Here is a 20,735-nt window from a genome sequence, read left to right on the forward strand (position 1 = left end):
GTCCCATGATGTGGTAAGGCCCTATGGACATACAACATAAAATGCCTCTCCAGAGAAAAATATAAAATCAGAAATTATGATCTTACAGAAAATTCATATTTTTAGTCAGTAGATTCCCTGGATAACTAAATTCATTGGACTAAGTATTATTTCCCAAATCAAGTGTCATTATGTTTTACATTCTGTTTGTTAAATATCTGACACTTAAGCATATGACATCCTTTCTTTGTGCTATAAATATTCTTTTTGCCTATTGTGAGTTCATATTATTCTTTATACTGGATTTTTTAAAAATTAATAAAAGAATTTATAAATATGGCAAATGTGAAGATAGGCAGTAGTTCATAAGTTGTATCAGCTTAATCTAAATGATTCAGCAGGGAGATTATTCATCTTTCTTGTTGGTTTTTGTTTTCAAAAAGTTATAGTTTTGGGTTTATAAAAAAGCACAGTGTAACTCCTGGTGGTTAAGGTGAGAAATTTTGTCATCTTCCTGCTGCATCAGAACTTAATAATGAAATGATTCTTGTAGCTCTCTAAAAATTTGGATATATTGAGAATTTTTTCTTCGTAATTCTTTAGTGTGTTTCTGTTGCTTCTCTGCTAAATATGAACAAGGACACATATAGCTCCATATAATAGGAAAACAGCATATAGCAGTCATATGAGAATAAGTGACTGCTACAATAAAAATATTGTCAACTCTGTCAATAAAGAAGATTTTATTGCCTTCTCAAGTAACAGCTTCCCATGTAGGTAGGTGGCAGGTCATGGCAAGAAGACAGCTGTGCTCCATGATGTCATCAAAGGACCTGGTTCCTTCTATGCCATTTCTCCATCAACTCAGGATGCTGTCTTTATCCACATAGGTGATGCCTCTATGTTCCAGAACATGAAAGTATTCTGACATATCTTCCTTGGATATGACATATTTTTCTAGGTATTGCTGGACTATGTTTATTGTCACTTTAGGTAGGATTTTAATGTGTATGTTGTCATTGAAGATTGGCAATTCTTTCCCTATTTAAATTCTTTCCCTACTGTCCTTGTCCAGTTTTGGTATCAAGGGTGTCTAGTTTTTAAATTCTCCAGTGTAGTTTTATAGGATAGGGATTATCTATTGCTTTGGTATTCACAGAAAAGCCTCAGAACTTATTTAATGATTTTCCATTTCTTCTTGAGTCAGTTTTGGTACTTATAATTTTCTCTCTGGTAAACCCTTGCATGTTTTAAACATATTGAGATAAGGCGATCATAGTATTTGTAAAATTCTAAAAATTTCTGTGACTATGTTCACTTTTTCATTTCTAATACTATTTATTTGGTTCTTTATTTCTCTTTTTTTTCCTGCTAAGCCATCTTTAGCATAACTGTCATCCTCATGATGTCAAGGTGGCTGTTTGTGGCGGACCCTATCCCTGTTGGACTGAAAAAAGGATGACAAACATAGGAATAAAGACAAAGACAAAAGAGTATATTTGGAAGAAGGGATATGGGGGCTCCTTGCTTCTAGTGAACAAGGGCCCTGAGCTTTTACAGCCCTTCATATTTATTAGGTAGAGTGAATAGGGAGAAGCGGGGGTGGTTGTCGGTCGGTAGCTTGATTTACAGCAGGCTTGCAAGACTGCATTCTTCAAACAATAGGCTCTAGATGTCCCATTAGATAACCTCAAGGAGCATGGCGCCAGGAAGTGATTGCCTTTAGCAAACCTTCTGGTGGCAGGCACAGAAGCAACTTTGCCCACATTCTGCATTCATGATAAACAATTTGCTGTTTGATCATATAGCCTCCAGTGGAATGTTGAGTTAGTCACAATCCCTTTGCCAGGTCTCTACAGCTGTTCTACCTGTTGACATCCTGTGTCATACCCAAGCAGGAAGAAGGTTGTGTGAGATGACAACAGGCCAGAGTTACATGCCAGCTGTGTCTCTCTCCACACACCCACCAAACCCCCAGCAAATCTGTACTTAAATTTCACTGGTTACAGAGCCACTACTCCTTACAAGGAAACTGGGGAGGTGAGCATTATAAGCCGGACAGGTGGCCACTTGAAGAGCATCAGTGTTCTGCTGCAGAAGGAGTGCAAAATAGACACTGGAGAGACCACCAGCAGTGTCTGCCACAGCTATTACATGGCTAGGTCCACCTGACTCTGAAACTAAGCCTTTTCTATGAGACTGAAGTGCTTTGAAGAGAAATGCTGGGCTTGTCCTTTCTGCTGCTTGTGGCTTTCAGTCACCCTTGGATTCAGAGATAGAAGTCATCTTAATTCTATCACTGAGGCCAGGAAACCTGACGGAAATCAATTCAACAGTAAGGAGACCAGGCGTCCAGTGTGACTGGGCATGCAGGGGTCAGTGCATCTGTGATGACTGGTAACAGCATCACTGCCTGTGAACCAACAAGGCCCTTGGCTCCCAGGATGAAGCTCTCCAGCTCTGACAAGGCCCCTGGGGGAGAGACCGGTCCTAAACATGTACAAGAATAAATCCATCAGCTAACTTCAGATCGTGATTCACACAAGAAGGGAACTTCAAGAGGTCGCCAGGGCTGGTATTTTTGAAACGTTAGGCAGCCCTCTCTGAGGCGATGACAAGTGAATGGCATAAAGGAGCCAGCCCTGACGAAAATTTGGGGTTAGACTATTCCGACCCAGGACGTGCAAATACATAGGTTACAAAATGGAAAATGGTATTTTGGAGGATGGGAGGCCCGTGTAGCCAGAGAGAACGGGAGGTGGTGAGGGCGCACCCAAAATCAATCCCACAAGCTCTCTATATCTCTTCCTAGCCCACACACATGCCCCATCAGAGTCATCCTCCGGACTCCAGAGGCACCCAGGATTGCCTTTCCTTTCCCCGTCGGCAGTGATGCTCCCGCAAGGAGCTGACACCCAGGCCCCACACCTGTCACAGCTAAGCACCCTTTTTCTCCACAAGCCCCTCCTCACCCGGCCTGCCGCTGCACCTACGCGACTCCCAAAAGCCTTTGGGGCGTGGGTGTGTAGTCAGGGCGGCCTCTGCTTCCGGCCACACCGAGGCCCGGCGTTGGCGACCAACCACTTATGCGGCGCTGCGGTCCAGGGACAAGTGGGAGCGACCCGCAGAGGGCAGGACTGACGGGCGTTAAGTAGGCCCGGGGCCAAACCGTATCTTGCAACATGAGCTCCGAGGACCGCCGCTTCTGTCCCTGCTTGGGACTACGCTTCCCAGCGGGCGTTGCGCGGAGGTCCCGCCTACTTCCGGCGGCGCTGGCTGCGCACTGGGAGAGCGTCGGGCCGGGCTGCGCTTGGCGGCGGGGAGGGGCGGGGCGGCGGGGAGGGGTAGGGAGGAGTAGGGAGGGGCGGGGCGCGGCCGGGGGCGGGGCGGCTCCGCGGCGCGGCCCCGTGGATACCGGGGCTTGGGGGAGCGCGCGCGGGGCTGTGCGCTGGGCGTGGCGGGCGGGTGTGGCCATGGGTGTGGGTCTGTGAGGGACCGGCCGGGAGGGCGTCGCGCGGCCTCGGGTGACATGCGGGGGGCGGCGAGCGCGGGTGCTCGCGAGCCGACGCCGCTTCGGGGTAGAGGCGCCCCCCGCACAAAGCCCCGGGCGGGCCGAGGCCCGACGACAGGGACTCCAGCCACCTTGGCCCTCCCTGCCCGGGGAAGGCCGCGCTCAAGGAATGGCCTCGCAACCAAAGGCCAGCGAGGAGCGGCTACTACGGGGCCTGGGCACAGAGGTGAGAGTGACAGGTGTTTGGGGCCGGGCGGACAGGGACGAATTCATCTCGGGATGAGATCTGGGAGGGGGTTGGGCACTCGGGGACCAGTTGCTGGAGAACTGTGCCCCTGGTCTTTGAAGCTGGTGGAGCGGGGGAATCTGAAGATTTGGAAGCTCAACTGACTCAGAGCGCCAAGCCGCGGTAGAAGGGTGTTGACTTTCCCAGGGTGACTCTAACTGGACACTTTTCCTCTTTTCGTGCTCCCAGGGAGAAAAAAAAACTCTCTCTACGTTGTGGCGGTTCCTAGGCAGGGTAATGACCTGATCCCACCTGCTCATGCAGGAAGGGACGTTTCTAGGCTGGTGATTTGGGACTGTGTAGACCTGGTCTCTAGCTACTCCCTTCTCTTCCAGCTCTGCCTTCCAGGGACACTGCTCTTCCCAAGGAGAGAAACCAGAAGCTGGAGGCTGCGGGGACAGGAATTGAACCTAAAGCCATGCCCCAGGTGAGTTGGCATTTCATCTCTCGTCTCTGAAATGCAGTCTTGCTTTTCGGGACTTAATGTTGTTTATTTTCTTGAAATTTTTCAGTTTAAGAGACCTGTTTGGGTGCGGGTTTCTATTTCTTCACATTCTAGTGAAGTGATGGGCTACAGGGAAAAGTTTAAGCTGCCCAGGGCCTCCATGCCTGCTGCTTCTTCATTCCAGTCAGCCTTCGTTCTTGATTGATGAAATGAGTCAGTCTCTCCCTTGTACCGCTTTTCTCAGAGGCACTCTGATGAAGGAAGTGTGCTCCTTGAGGAACACGGCAGACCCTTCTGCTATACGTGGTTTGTTCGGTGACCACTTTGTGCCAGCCACTGGACAAACCAATAGCTAAGCCCCATTCCCTGCTCTGGAGCTCACAGCCTGTTGACCCAATGTCAAGGAAACAAGCAAGATTCTAGAATGTGATCATCCTTGGGCCAAGTATTATGAGCGAGGACTATAAGGCGCTCCTGGCTTCCAGCCTCTTGTAGCGGAAGGGTAGGCGTATTTACCAAGGAGGTGATTTTTGAGCCTTGCCTTGAAGGGAGAGAAGATGTTTGGGAGGCACAGTAAAGACAACAGTTTAGGGAGAGGAGGTGCAATATGAAAGGCTTTCTTTTTCCCACTTGACTTTGTGGCTTTAAAAAATGCCAATAAATAGTTGTGTTTGTTTCTGTTGGCTGTGTCCCATAAATATCATAGCTAGCTCATTAATAGATGAACCATTTCACTTCCACTGGGGCCTCAAAAAATATATGTACAGATGATTCAGCTTCTGGTTGACCTGCCCAAACTGCTCTTAAGCGGGTTACTGTGATCTTCACATTACCAGATGCAGTGCTCAATTCTTAGTCTTTTTTGACCATCATTGGGATTTGAAATAGCTCAGAGGGGCCGGGCGCGGTGGCTCAAGCCTGTAATCCCAGCACTTTGGGAGGCCGAGACGGGCGGATCACGAGGTCAGGAGATCGAGACCATCCTGGCTAACACGGTGAAACCCCATCTCTAGTAAAAAATACAAAAAACTAGCCGGGCGAGGTGGCGGCGCCTGTAGTCCCAGCTACTCGGGAGGCTGAGGCAGGAGAATGGCGGGAACCCGGGAGGCGGAGCTTGCAGTGAGCTGAGATCCGGCCACTGCACTCCAGCCAGGGCGGCAGAGCGAGACTCCGTCTCAAAAAAAAAAAAAAAAAAAAGAAATAGCTCAGAGGTTGGCAAACTTGTGCTGGATGAGGGCACAGCAGAAAATGTGTTAGGCTTTGAGAGTCTCTGCTGTGCCTACTCCTTTCTGCTCTTATAGAGCTAAAGTAGCCAAAGAATGAATGGATGGGCTGTGTTCCAGTAAAACTTTATTTACAAAAACAGGTGGCTGCCAATCCCTCAAATAGTTCATCCCTGTCCTTCAGTAGGCTCCCTTTTTCCCTTGGCTACTAGGATCCCACACTCATCTGACTTTCATCTTCCTGACTTCTCAGTTTTTGCCACAGTTCTTACTCACCTCCCTGACCTGGAACAGCGTGTGCCTCAGCACTCTGCTCTTGGCCCTTTCTTTGTTGTCTGCATGCTGTCTCCTGGGGATATTAGCCTGTTCCTTGTCTGTAAAACCTACTCACATGGTGCCTCCTCCCAAATTCACATTGTGAGCCCAAACCTCTCCTCTGAGCTGCGGGCCTGTGTATCCTGCTCCACTCCTCTGCCTGGGTGTCTAACAGGTAACTCAAGCCAGCCTGTCCAGACCCGAAGTCCTGAGAGTCTCCCATAAACCAGCTCCTCCCACAGCTTGAGTCCTAGTCAGTGGCCGTTTCATCCTCTCAGTTACTCAGTCCAAAAGCCTTATCATTATTGTCTCATTTCTCTCCTTCTCCTTCCATATTTGGTCCTGTTGCAAATCCTGTCAGTTCTATTTGCAAATTATGTGCAAAATCTGGCAGTTTTCATCACATCTGTCACCACCAGCAGGTCCAAGTCCTCCTATCTCTTACTGTCAGCTTCTTGACTGTGCTTCTGTGACCTCCTGCTTCTGCTCATGCTCCCCACAGCCCCTTCCCTATGAGCAGCCAGAAGGGTCTATTCAAACATGTCACCTTGTGTCACACTTCGTAGGCAAGGATTTGGGGCAGTTTTGCCCAAATGTTTGATACAGAAAATATTTGGTGGATGAATGTTTGAATATAGTCTTAAAGTTCTCTTGTGGCCAGTGTTTTGATATTTAGTGTAGTGTTAGAATAGTCATTCTTATACCTGAAAATGTGCTTCTTCCCTGATTTTGTTTTTCTGTTTTGTTTTTTGCTTTTAGAGACAGGGTCTCACTCTGTCACCCAGGCTGGAGTACAGTGGCACAGTCATAGCTAATTGCAGCCTCAAACTCTGGGCCTCAAGCAATCCTCCCATCTTGGCCTCCCAAGGAGCTGGAATCGTAGGTGTGAGCCACCATGCCCAGCCCCTGATTATTTTGTGTGAATACATTCCTAGAAGTTTTTCTTTCCTCATGGATTAAGGTTTCCTAAGCTTATGTGAAATCAGAATACTTCTAAAATTATTATTTTGGATAGAACAGCAGTGGTGCCTCAAAAGCTATAATTCATGCTTTGAAAAATGCATGCTTTGAAAAAATGTACACTTCATCAGGAAAAATAGTTATTACCAAATAAATGTTTATTTATATGTTTCAAAAGCTAACTGAATTGAATTGAAACAAATCTTTTTAGTGTATTTTTTCTATAAAGTACTTCCTGTTCATTCTTTTCTATGAAATTTCAACAGAAATATTTTTCTGTAAGTGTAAAGTTGCTTTTATTTTTTGTTGGTTTGTATTCTTTTAATGTCTCTATCTTCGTGTGTCTGTGTGTGTTTATATATTATATGTATATATGTATGTATATATTATGTAATATATGTATATATAATACAGAATATATGTAATGTGTTTACATATATAATTATATATATTTTATATATAAACACATGCATACACACATATATACATATAAATTATACACATATATTACATACATATATAATATGCATACATATATAATATATATTACATCTATTATATATGTATATGTATATATACTTTTATATATGTATATATAATTTTTTTTAAGGGATGGGAGTCTCACTGTTTTGTCCCAACTGGAGTATATTGGCTATTTTCAGCACAACTGTAGTGTGCTACAGCCTCAAACTCCTGGGGTCAAGGAATTCTCCTGCCTCAGCCTTCTGAGTAGCTGGACCTATAGGCATGTGCCACCATACCCAGTTCATATGTGTATTAAGATGAGTTAACTTACATCAGATGCCTATATCAGGAGTAGATTCTGTGCCTGTATAATGTTTTCTCTGTGGTATAGTGTAAAAATGTGAAACCCGTTTTGAAGTCTGCATATTTATGTTGCAGCAACAGGAATAAGAATAGGACCTGCACATTTGACAATGTTTTGTCTCCATCTAAATTAAGTAGGTTGATGGAGACATCAGTTAGGGAAACTTCTTTTTATTTTTATCTGAAAACGTGTTTTCTCCTGGAACTTGTTTCACTATCAGGGTGAATGGATACTAAGTATTACTGCTATTATCAGAGTGGAAAGTTTTAATAGAAGTAGAATGGCAAAGTGGTCAAAGGTCATGGACTAGGTTCACATGCTAGCTCTAGCATCTAATCACTGCATAACCTTCAGGCAACTCAAGTGACCACATTTTCTTCATCTATAAAATGAGGAAAATAATTAGACCTGCCTCAAGCAGTTCTTGTAAGGATTAAGTTGTGTATAGTGCCTGAAACGAGGTACGTGGCACACAGTAAGGACTTACTAGTGTTAGCTGGCAGCATCCTCATGTCACCATGACGGTTTTAGAAATTTACAGGCAAGACACTTAGATGGCGTACTTTAAAAAAAAAAGTGTGTAATATAGGACAGAACTGGGCAAATTATGGCCTATGGGCCAAATCCAGCCCACCACCACCTCTTTTTGTGTGGCCCACAAGCTACAAATGAGTTTTACATTTTTCAGTGGTTGAAAAAAATCAAAAGAAGAATACGTGAAAATTAAATGAAAGTCACATTTTGGTGTCCATAAAAAAATTTCATTGTAGCACAACATACTTGTTTGTTTATATATTATCTGTGATTGCTTTTGTGCTACAGTGGCAAAATTGAAGAGCTGTGGCCGAGGCCATGTAAAATATTTACTTTCTGGCTCTTTACAGAAACACTTTGCTGACACCTGAAGTGGAGGTTAAGAGCATGGACTGTGGAGTCAGACTCCTGGGTTCAAAACCCAGCTTTACAGTTGACTGACTGTGATCCTGGGCATGTTACAGCTCAGTATTTCCTCATCTGTAAAATGGGAATAGTAATAGTACTGACTATTAGGATCATTGTGAGGATTAAATAAGCTAATATATAAGTATATAGAATAGTGTCTGAAGTGTTGTAAGTGCTTTCAGCTATTGTTATTGCTGTTATTTACAGTAAAAGACATTTTTAAAACAAAAGTCATTGATTCTGTACATAAAGAGCTGTCCGAAAAAAACAGAAAATGTCTTAGGAGGATGTATGTATGTTGCTAAAGTTGGGTCCCCGTACATGATTAAATTGAAGGCATTTAACAAACCACTGATACAAAAGCAGATCACTAATGCATAAACAGGATCAACCTGGGAAACTAGGGTTGATTCTTCTTGGCAAGCAAATAAGTTCCTCTTCTTTTATGCCAAGATGCTTCAACTTGCAAAATTATTGCTGAGAGCTGACCAGCATTTGTTTTAGACTAGCTTGCTCAGGTAGCCATATTAGTGTGTCTTTTGCTCAAGGACATTAAGCAGTTCTTGGCTGTTTCCTGCAAGTATTACCTCGTGGTTTACACTGCAGGGGGCCTTTCAGTCCCCAGCTTAGGAGATTTCTCCATCATGAGTTTACCATCGAGAGTGTAGCTCTGCAGTTGACTGATTCCACTACCTCTGCAGTTGATCTTCACTCAAATCGGGATATCACTTACAAAACCTTTTTGACCTATCTTTACACAATTCAGTTAAAAATGTCCTTAAAGTTTGGTAGCAGGTTAAAGAACATGTGATTGTATATTATTCAGCAGAAATTCAAACCTCAAAGGGACTTTTGTTTCTAGTAGAATAATGTGAATTTTTAAAAGGTTCAGCTTTTGGTTGGTGTTGTGGTTTGTTAAGTGAGGTATTTAAATTAGGTTTTGTGTAGTCAGATGCAGCATGGTGAGGGACAGTCAGAGCAGAATGGCAAAAAGATTATTTATTACTCGCAGATTCCAGAGAACAGTGACCAGCACACCTTGCAGGGCTTACTGGAAGGGCCCAGAGACATTCAAGACACACATGCCCAGCCAAAGGGTGGGGACCAAGAGGGAGGGAGGGACCTGTGGGCTGGAGCTTTTATTGGGGTCCAGGGCATCATCTAGGTGTGTTTTCCAAGACAGGGTTGGCTTGGATACTTTGAAGGGAGCTCAAGGCTCAGTAAGGGAACTTGAAATTTACATTATCAGGTTCACCAGGCTTCATGCAGACGTACAGTGGTCAGTTCATAGTATGGGGCCTTTTCTATCTAGAACATACAAATGGGGACTGGGCGAGGACTGCCTGAAAACATATAGGTCAAGGGTGACAAGCAGAGGGAGCATCCCTATGAATGAGAGTTATGACAGTCAGCATCATCATAACTCATGTTCACTGCATGCTTCCATTGTGCCTTGCACGTTCTAAGTGCTGTGTATGTATTGCCTCATTTAATCGAAAACGTAATCTATAAGGTTAGTATTGTTGCCTTTTCCATTTTATAGCTGGGGAACTGAGGCACAGAGGCATTAGGTAACCAAGTGAGGTTTCGTAATTCAGCTTTTGGGGTAGTCCAACTGTTTTTCATGTTCATTTAAGTTTAGACTTGGAAAATCTCACAGCTGCTAGTCATTTAAATCTGCCTTCTGTTAGCCACAGGTTCCTGGGATTAGAGTTGCAACTGAATAAATGTTTAAAATACATTGGAACGTATCAGAGTTGTAGGCTGAAACTGTAAAACTACGCTGCATAAAAATCTGCCAGCAGGAGCTGAGCAGCCCATCTTGCCCGTCGGTCAGGAAAATCCCGCTCATGCCGAGCTGTTAGCAAACGTGCTCCTGATAGCTCCTCGTAATGCCTAGCTTCTCCAACACGGCACCTTGGTTCTTAAAAGCATTTCGTTAATTTAAAACATTATAGTGTTTTTCATTCTTATTACATATTCATTTTAGAAAAAGAATATTGCTAGATTTTTTTAAATGAACCTCTACTGAACACTAACAGTAAAAATAGAAATTCTTAGAACCCAGTTTAGTCATGAATAATATTGATGCTTTGAGGTTCATCTCAAGTTTATTGCCCCATTCTTATGCTGCTTCAGGCCACTCAAATGTCCCCATGCTGGACACTGCTGTAGTACCTATTGTGCATAGAACAAGTTAGTCTTCGTTATTTATAGTTTTGAATTGATGTCAGGGGTTTTTCTTGAGGCTGCCTCCTTTCACTCCACAAAACTGCAAGTTCTCCAAAGGCAGGGGCTGTCTCCATATTTTTCTCTTTTCCCTGGAGTTTAAGACAGAATGAGGCAGGCCGGGCGCGGTGGCTCAAGCCTGTAATCCCAGCACTTTGGGAGGCCGAGACGGGCGGATCACGAGGTCAGGAGATCGAGACCATCCTGGCTAACACGGTGAAACCCCGTCTCTACTAAAAATACAAAAAAACTAGCCGGGCGAGGTGGCGGGCGCCTGTAGTCCCAGCTGCTCGGGAGGCTGAGGCAGGAGAATTGCGTGAACCCGGGAGGCGGAGCTTACAGTGAGCGGAGATCTGGCCACTGCACTCCAGCCTGGGCGACAGAGCGAGACTCCGTCTCAAAAAAAAAAAAAAAAAAAAAAAAAAAAAGACAGAATGAGGCTAGCTGTATAATACCTAACTAGATCTCCAGAGTACTGAGTTTATAGTCTCTTACTCAAAATGAAGACAAGGAATCTTTAGACCCCTATATTAGTTTGTTAGGGCTGCCAGAACAAATACCACAGAGTGGGTGTCTTAAACAACAGGAATTTCTTTTCTCAAGGTTCTGGAGGCTGGAAGTCCAAGATCAAGGTGCCTGCAGGTTTGGTTTCTCCTGAAGCCTCTCTCCTTGGCTTGCAGACGGCCGTCTTCTCCCTGTGTCCTCACGTGGCCTTTTCCCTGTGCCTGCACACCGTGGTATCTCTTCCTATTTTAATAAGGACACCAGTCAGATTGGGTTAGGGCCCCACCCATATGACCTCATTTAACCCTAATTACCTCTTTGAAGGCCCTGTCTCTAAATACAGTCACATTCAAAAGTGCTGGGGAATAGGACTTTAATGTAGGAGTTTTGTCAGGGGACACATTTCTTTCTATAACAGCCCCCCAGTCATGTCGGGGCATGAGCACTGGTTGAGCAAGAACATGGTTATATCATTTCAGGGCTTGGTGACATTTGGGGATGTGGCCGTAGATTTCTCCCAAGAGGAGTGGGAGTGGCTGAACCCCAATCAGAGGAACTTATACAGGAAGGTGATGTTGGAGAACTACAGGAACCTGGCATCGCTGGGTAAGGGCTCCCACTCCTTTTTCCACCCCTCACCCTACCCACTTCCTTGACCTAGAAGCCTTTCATGCCTTTATCACCAAGACCTGCACTGCCCTCTCGCGTCAAGCCAAGGGGACTGCATCTCAGTCTGGACAGCCACACAGTATGTGACCAGGTTGTTTTTTATGTGTCTAGGACTTTGTGTTTCTAAGCCCGATGTGATCTCCTCATTGGAACAAGGAAAAGAGCCTTGGACAGTGAAGAGAAAAATGACAAGAGCCTGGTGCCCAGGTGAGTGTGGGAGAACCAGGTAGGGTGAGGCCACTGCTGGTCACAGTTCAGCTGCCTCAGACACGCAGCATCTTCAACAGACTCTTCCTAAGCCTCTTGCAGTATCTGTTATTTATACTATTTGGGAATACAGAAATTTCAACTACATCTTTTATTTCTAGAACAGCAGATTATCAAGTAAGACAAGGAATTAGAATTATAGATTTCTTTCAGAGGTTTTATCCTAATAGGAAATGGTAACAGTTTCTAAAGAACTGAGAATCTTACAAGGTTTCTTTGTTCAATTCACATTTAAAGGAAACGCTTGCATTGACACCAGGACAAGTTACTGACAGTTATAAATTAAAGTGACTCACATGGGTCAGTATATGGCATCAGAGAACAAGAATGTTTGTGTGAAGTTTCCAATTTAACATCATATGAAATCACATACTTTGAGCTAGTTTAATGACATAAAACTGTTTTTTCTTCCTGCAGATCCTTCATCTCTTGTTGAGACTAGTTAATTATGAAGACTTACATTTTTAAGGCCAGGATCTGGACTTTTATTAGTTAGCATTGTAATTTAAAAAAAAAAAAAAAAGGAGGTACGTAGAGATAGAGATGAAATTTTTGCTAGGTGAAATGGACAGTGAAAAAGAGTTGACTTAAAGCTGAAATAAGGATCATATAGCAGTTTTTTTCTATAGCCTCCACTTTCTCTTTATATTAGACATTTTATCATACATTTTTTTTTGTGAGCTCCCTTATCTCTTGATTTTTAATTGCTTTTTCCAGTCTTCTGCTAAAAACATAATGTGAACTCTTGTTCAGCTTTTAGGTGGGAAAGGTCTTATTGTGTCCTTTAGGACTATGGCTACACAAATTTAGGAATGTAGGGTTGTTTGAATATTGCTAGTAATATAAGAAAGCTTTCAAAACGATTTGCTTTTCATTTTCTTCCATAAAAATAAGTGACTATCATATGCTTTTTTGTGGCTTTTAATTTAATGGTTACATTTTGGAATTTTTCTTCATACTAACACGATAAAAGATATATTCGCCTTCTTTATATCTTTCAGACTTGAAGATTGTGCGGAAGATCAAGGAGTTACCTCTCAAGAAGGACTTCTGTGAAGGAAAGCTATCCCAGGCAGTGATAACAGAGAGACTCACAAGCTATAATCTGGAGTACTCCCTGTTAGGGGAACACTGGGATTATGATGCTCTGTTTGACACACAGCCGGTAAGTCAGAAGACACATTTCAGGCAAGAGGAAGTATCTTTCATGAGGAAACTCTTCTTGAGGGAAGAGACCATGACTACAATAACTATAGGAGAAGTTTTCATTTGAATACAATACTTCTTATAGACAGATTATCCCCTCAGAACAGAGTGCCTAATCTCAATACACATAAGAACAGTGGAGGGGGAAACTGAGTTGTAATGAATTACAAACAAATCTGTCAAGGTCAGAAATGTTTGACTTGGCGATGAATGTAAGAAAGCTTTGAGCAGAATATCAACCCCTCCTTTTCATCAAAGATTTCATACAAGAGAGAAACTCTGTGGACTTGTTGAATAATTTGTATGAATATGGGAAAGCCTTCCGTCTGTGTTAAAAGGTTCATACTGTGTGTAAGTTCATACTGTGTGTAAGTATGACAAACTCTCCATAGCAGAAAGTTTCTCCTATTTTTCTGTGTTTTTCCCCAAACATATATGCTATAACTAAGCCCTATCATTATGTGACCTGGTGTACCAGAACTTAAGTTGCAGTTCTTGGTATGGAGTGCCTTTTTTGCAGTGTGTGGACACAGTCCATCCCACTGGAACCAGGTGGGTTCATGAACATGGTTTGATTTAAAAAACGTGCTTTTACCATTGCAGGGCTTGGTGACTATCAAAAACCTGGCTGTTGACTTCCCCCAGCAGCTACACCCAGCTCAGAAGAATTTCTCTAAGAATGGGATATGGGAGAACCATAGTGACCTGGGATCAGCAGGTAAGGATGTCTTTCTCCCATATCTGAATCTGTCATTGGGTACCTCCATTTTCAAACCAGTTTTGAATTATGGAGGAGGGAGGGAGTGTCTTCTGACGTGCTGGCCTGAATTTTTGTTGTGGATTCCTAAGACAAGAATTTGGCATTTGTAGAGGTGAAAGATGGTGTCTTTGTTATGCTTAAAGCATTATCTTCTGTGTCTTTCAGATCCTACTCACCTGTTTTACTGCTTCTTTCAGCAGTAACACTTTTCTATCAACAAGGAGTGGTTCTCAATTTTAGGATGGCAAGAGTATTGGCCAAACCTCCTCTCTTTTCACTTTTGCAGGACATTGTGTGGCTAAGCCAGATTTAGTCTCTTTACTACAGCAAGAAAAGGAGCCCTGGATGGTGAAGCAAGAACTGACAGGAAGCCTGTTATCAGGTGAGTGCAGGAGAGCCTAATGTGGAAAAGTCACTGTGAGAGAGAGCAGAGCTTTTATTAAAAAGGTTGCATCCTCACTAATATACAGTAGGAAATTTTACCAGGCTCTCCGGGTCTGGAAAGAAAATTGAACTCCAGGATTTCCAAATAATTCTTTCCTCCTCCTTTGCCCCCTTTTCTCCAGTAACTCCCATTTCCCTGAAGTTCCTTTTTTTCTTGACCACTGGGACATGTATCATCCACTCACTTCCTTAAATGAGGAACTGGGATGTGTATCATCTACTCACTTCCTTTTCCGGACCCTGATGCACTTTTGAGCTGACTTCCAAAGTTTTTCTCTTCTATGGTTAAATAGCCTATTATTTTCATCATGCATCCATTCCTGTGAGAACCACCAATTGAAAGTTATGTGACTGAGCCACTCTGCTGAGTATTGGCAGGCGATTGGAAACGGAGAATTACACATAAATGTAAACCATCAGTGAATTACTGTAATGGAAAGGATAAGACATGTTTATGGATAGCTTGCATGAAGTCGAGTTTGCAGAATTTCAAATAGGGCATTACAGAGACAAAGGAGATGTTGTTCCCAATGGCTTCTATGTTTTAGTAGGACAGGTGGGCAGAAGTTGAATCGCAAGAAGACGGAAGTAAAGGATCTTTTCCTCTTGATACACAAGGGAAAGAAAGGAAATTTCCATAGAAATAATGGTTTGTAGAAAATGTAATGGTTTAGTTTGGCAAAAGAATAGAAAACCATGACCTTATCACAACATACACCTTAGACCCATTTAAGTTAGGATAAACACATTTTTCACATAGTAGAAATTATAGTGTACATTCAGTTATGCATTCACATGTTTTTCATGTAGATTCCACATTGTATATGTCATTGCTCAGTTAAGTTGCTTTACATTTCTTAGTGTTAAAGATAGAATAGATTTTTCAAGTTAAGTGAAAACTACACATTTTGGGGATTGCTGTATTCCTGGATATGAGCACCTGCTGGGCTCTGAGAGTTGTTTGTTTTTGGTGACTAGCAACAATTAGATGGATGAGTTTAATTGCATCTTGAAAGCACTGGTTATTTACATGAAAACTTGTGCTCATTATTTGTTGAAAGATTATACACTAACATTTTTATGAAAGAAATTGAACATTTTTTTGTAAATTTGGTTTTTCTCTTTATCTTTTTGTAAAATGTCTGTCATTCATACCCAGTTCTCTTGTGTGTTAAATATTTTCTTAACAGTCTCAGTGATTGCTATGTATATAAGCATACTAATTCTGTGATATATTGTCTCAAACTATTTTTCACCTATGGCAATAAGAGTTTTTATTTTAATTAGGTCTTTTAAAATTATGGCACGTAAAATTTTTCAGTTTTTATATAGTCCAGTGTATTATTTCTAATGTGATTTATCCTATTTGTGTGCCTAACAACTTAACACACATAGTTCTACTTCATTTTTAATGACTATTTAGTATTATAACATACGAATATACATAATTTATTTAAATTATTTACTGTTGAGGAAATTTAAACATTTAGGAGGTCTTCTCCAGTTTTTACCTATAATCAACAGTGGTCCAGTTTGTATGTATCTTCTTGCTTACATGTCAGAATATTTCTTGAAGATATATGCTTGGAAATGAATCTGCATGGTCAAAGCATACATATTTTTAAAGTGTCATAGATATTTTGCTGTACCATTGGTAAAGAATATATGAGAATACTGTTTCTAGACATCATCACCAATATGGCTATTTTGTAGTTTGAAAATAATTTTGCCACGCTGCTAGATGAAAAATGTTTTATTTAATTTGCATTTCCCCAACTACTTATGATGTTGAGAATATGTGCACTTAAATCTATTTAGAGTTTGTATTCTATTCATAGTGTGTTTATACTCATTACTCACATTTCTATTAGTTGTATATTTTCCTATATTTATGCAACATTGATATGAATGCTTTTTTTTTATGAGTTTGATAAAATTTTCCCCCAATTTTCTGTGGTCTAGAAGTTTGCAAATGGTATTTCTTACTATATAGTAGCTTAACTTGGGAGTTCTCTTCATTTATAGAAGCATGTACTTTGTTGATTTTTTCATTTGTTTCACTCCTAGATTTTAAAAAATGAATAGATGTCCCATTTGAATAATATAATACATTTGTTTGAGCTTCTGTAACTTATTATTTCTCTCTCCTATATCCCCTTCCTTCCTTTTCTTTCTTTCCTTCTCATTTTTCCCTTCTTTCCTTACCTTTCTCTTATCTTCTGTATTTTGCTGTGTGGTCTGTTTTATTTTACATATTTTTTACATGTTTGTTTTATTTTACATTTTTTTACATGTTTGTTTTATTTACATATTTTTATTACAGAAAAGGACACATAAAATTTAAACATTTTAAAGTGTACAATTCAGTGACAGTATATTATGTGAGGTGATATGTTAATTAGCTTGATTGCAGTAAACATTTCACCATGTATGAGCATATCAAAACATTTTATACCTTAAATATATACAATTTTTATTTGTCAACTGTGCCTCAATAAAGCTGGAAAAATATTTATTGCCCAAAAAGAGAAAATGCAAGGCTTCATTGTGGAATGGCCAGAGAACTGAGGATGTTTTCAGGCTTGTGAAAGTAGCCACGAAAATGTGAAAATTATTATTATTGTTTTGTGAGTCAGAGACTGGCTCTGTTGCCCGGGCTGGAGTGCAGTGGCCTGATCATAGTTTACTGCCATGTCAACCTCCTAGGCTCAAGCAATCCTCCTGCCTTTACCTCCTGAGTAGCTGGGACTACAAGCACATACTACCATGCCTGGCTAATTTTTTAAAAAGTTTTTTAGAGATAGGGTCTTGCTATGTTGTGGAGGCTGGTCTTGAACTCCTGGCCTCAAGTGATCTACCTCAAGTGATCCACCTCAGCCTCCCAAAGCATGGGGATTACTGGTATAAGCCACTGTGCCTGGCCCTAAATGTAATAGTTTTTAGAGGTGTAAAATGTATGTTGATGAATTCACCAATCAGTGAATTAATTCACTAGTTTTCCTTTTGGCAGATTCCTTTTTCCTAGCACATGAAAAAGGAAATGTGTGTTTTCTTGGTGTCTTTCAGGCCAGCGATCTGTACGTGAGACCCAGGAATTATTTCCAAAGCAAGATTCATATGCTGAAGGAGAAACAGACAGAACCTCAAACACTAAACTTGAGTGTTCCAGTTTCAGAGAAAATTGGGATTCTGACTGTGTGTTTGGAAGGAAGCTTGCAGTAGGTCAAGAGACACAATTCAGGGAAGAGCCAATTACTCATAACAAAACCCTCTCTAAGGAAAGAGAACGTACGTATAACAAATCTGGAAGATGGTTCCATTTGGACGATTCAGAAGAGAAAGTTCATAATTGTGATTCAATTAAAAATTTTCAAAAAAGTTCAGTGGTAATAAAACAGACAGGCATCTATGCAGGAAAAAAGCTTTTCAAGTGTAATGAATGTAAGAAAACTTTTACCCAGAGCTCATCTCTTACTGTTCATCAGAGAATTCATACTGGAGAGAAACCTTATAAATGTAACGAGTGTGGGAAGGCCTTTAGTGATGGCTCGTCCTTTGCCCGACACCAGAGATGTCACACTGGCAAGAAGCCCTATGAGTGCATTGAGTGTGGGAAAGCTTTCATCCAGAACACATCCCTTATCCGTCACTGGAGATACTATCACACTGGGGAGAAACCCTTTGATTGCATTGATTGTGGGAAAGCCTTCAGTGACCACATAGGGCTTAATCAACACAGGAGAATTCATACTGGAGAGAAACCTTACAAATGTGATGTATGTCACAAATCCTTCAGGTATGGTTCCTCCCTTACTGTACATCAAAGGATTCATACTGGAGAAAAACCATATGAATGTGATGTTTGCAGGAAGGCCTTCAGCCATCATGCATCACTCACTCAACATCAAAGAGTACACTCTGGAGAAAAGCCTTTTAAGTGTAAAGAGTGCGGAAAAGCTTTTAGGCAGAATATACACCTTGCCAGTCATTTAAGGATTCATACTGGGGAGAAGCCTTTTGAATGTGGGGAGTGTGGAAAATCCTTCAGCATCAGTTCTCAGCTTGCCACTCATCAGAGAATCCATACTGGAGAGAAGCCCTATGAATGTAAGGTTTGTAGTAAAGCGTTCACCCAGAAGGCTCACCTTGCACAGCATCAGAAAACCCATACAGGAGAGAAACCATATGAGTGCAAGGAATGCGGTAAAGCCTTCAGCCAGACCACACACCTCATTCAACATCAGAGAGTTCACACTGGTGAGAAACCCTATAAATGTATAGAATGTGGGAAGGCCTTTGGTGATAACTCATCCTGTACTCAACATCAAAGACTGCACACTGGCCAAAGACCTTATGAATGTATTGAGTGTGGAAAGGCATTCAAGACAAAATCCTCCCTTATTTGTCATCGCAGAAGTCATACTGGAGAAAAACCTTATGAATGTAGTGCGTGTGGCAAAGCCTTTAGTCATCGTCAATCCCTTAGTGTACATCAGAGAATTCATTCTGGAAAGAAACCATATGAATGTAAGGAATGTAGGAAAACCTTCATCCAAATTGGACACCTTAATCAACATAAGAGGGTTCATACTGGAGAGAGATCTTATAACTATAAGAAAAGCAGAAAAGTCTTCAGGCAAACTGCACACTTAGCTCATCATCAGCGAATTCATACTGGAGAGTCGTCAACATGCCCCTCTTTACCTTCCACGTCAAATCCTGTGGATCTGTTTCCCAAATTTCTCTGGAATCCATCCTCCCTCCCATCACCATAGCCTCAAGACGTCATTTCTGTTTGAGTACTCCAGCAGTTTAAAACCCCATCTCCCTGCCCTTTTGTTTTCTTTTTGTCCCTTATTAGTTTGTTCTTCACATGAGTGTAAATGTAACTTATTCACTCCTCTTGTAAAACTTGTAGTTTCTTTAATTGGTTAATGCGTGAGATGTGCTCAGCACAATGTCTGGTCCATATTAAGTGCTCAGTAAACTTAGCTCTTTTAAAAACTTTGTATTTGAACATTGAAAAGTTACAGTAGTCAGCTCTGATTAAAAAACGATGCAGTAGGATGAGGGTAGGAAAAAGCACAGTTTAGATCAGGAACAGCGTTCTCCAGTAGTGGGTGAGGTTTTGCCTTTGTTGGTTTAAAACTTGATTCTATAATGCCAAGTTAGTTTTGTGGCTTTCCATCTGACCCTGTGTGAATGTAAGGTGATGTGACCTTGTTGGTGAGAAAATTAAACTTTACATTTGACTTGATTTGTTTTAGAAAGTCTAGGGACCATGAATGAATAGGCCACCTGGGACAAATGAATTTAAAAAATCAGAAAAAAATGCAAGATTTATATGCATAAAACAACTGACATGTTACTCAAGAATTAGAAAACTGCAAGATTTGACCTGTTTAAAAATCACATTTATAAATGAACTATATTAAAACTTTTAAGGAACCATTCCTTGTGAGGTAAACTGATCCAGAGTAGGGGTCAGCAAACTATGACTCATGGCCACAGTCTCACTGACTGTTTTTGTATGGTCCATGATCTAGAATTTTAAAAAAATTTAAAGGGTTGAAAAAAGTGAAAAGAATATTTTCAACATGAAAATTATATGAAATTTAAGATTTGGCGTCTGTAAATAAAGTTTGGTTGGCTTCAGCCACACATTGATTTATACCTTGACCTTTATACTGGGCTACAGCAGCAGAGTTGAGCAGTGGTGACAGAAGACCTTGTGGCCTGCAGAGCCCAAATATCTACTGTCTGATCCTACACCGAAAATGTGTGTGATCCCTGCTATGGAGCAGAGGTTATCAAACTAAAGCTCATGGGCCAAATCCTGTCTGCTGCTTGTTTTTGTAAATAGAGTTTTATCAAACGACAGCCATGCTTACTTGTTTAGCTATTGACTATGGCTGCTTTAGACAACTGTGACAGACTATATCGCTCGCAAAACTTCAAATATTCCCTATCCTTTAGCAGGAAGTTTGCCAACCTCTGCTCTAGAGAAAAATGTATAAAAGATTCTAATTTTATGAGGGTAATACAACTCTCACATCAAAAACAAGAAAACAAATGATAAAGGAACTCATTTATCAATAGAGGTGAAAGGAAATTATTTATATTGAAAAGTAAAGATGTCAATAAAAGGAGAAATGATATTTTTCTA

The 20,735-nt window shown here is 41.4% G+C and overlaps 1 protein-coding gene across 3 annotated transcripts; it reads left to right on the forward strand.

Moving 5' to 3' along the window:
- The first annotated feature begins 3,418 nt into the window (after positions 1–3,418).
- On the forward strand, positions 3,419–20,735 carry ZFP28 (ZFP28 zinc finger protein). 3 transcript variants are annotated; one of them, XM_003916178.4, is made up of 8 exons: positions 3,419–3,716; positions 4,112–4,203; positions 11,703–11,829; positions 12,004–12,099; positions 13,161–13,324; positions 13,969–14,083; positions 14,412–14,507; positions 17,636–20,735. In XM_003916178.4, the coding sequence occupies exons 1-8, from the start codon at positions 3,509–3,511 to the stop codon at positions 19,342–19,344; spliced, it is 2,607 nt and encodes an 868-aa protein (XP_003916227.1). In that variant the 5' UTR covers positions 3,419–3,508; the 3' UTR covers positions 19,345–20,735. The 3 variants fall into 3 exon arrangements, with proteins under 3 accessions (XP_003916227.1, XP_009193690.1, XP_021787169.1); XM_021931477.2 differs by lacking the exons at positions 3,419–3,716; positions 4,112–4,203 and adding an exon at positions 11,369–11,456 and having other exon boundaries at positions 17,636–20,727; XM_009195426.4 differs by lacking the exons at positions 3,419–3,716; positions 11,703–11,829.

This window comes from Papio anubis, chromosome 20 (assembly GCF_008728515.1).
Source record: "Papio anubis isolate 15944 chromosome 20, Panubis1.0, whole genome shotgun sequence".
Classification (NCBI taxonomy): domain Eukaryota; kingdom Metazoa; phylum Chordata; class Mammalia; order Primates; family Cercopithecidae; genus Papio; species Papio anubis.

Coding starts and splice junctions, on each gene's coding strand:
- ZFP28 (XM_003916178.4), top strand. CDS start 3,509: ATGCGGGGGGCGGCGAGCGCGGGTGCTCGCGAGCCGACGCCGCTTCGG. Junction 3,717..4,111: donor TACGGGGCCTGGGCACAGAG/GTGAGAGTGACA, acceptor CTTCTCTTCCAG/CTCTGCCTTCCAGGGACACT. Junction 12,100..13,160: donor GACAAGAGCCTGGTGCCCAG/GTGAGTGTGGGA, acceptor TATATCTTTCAG/ACTTGAAGATTGTGCGGAAG.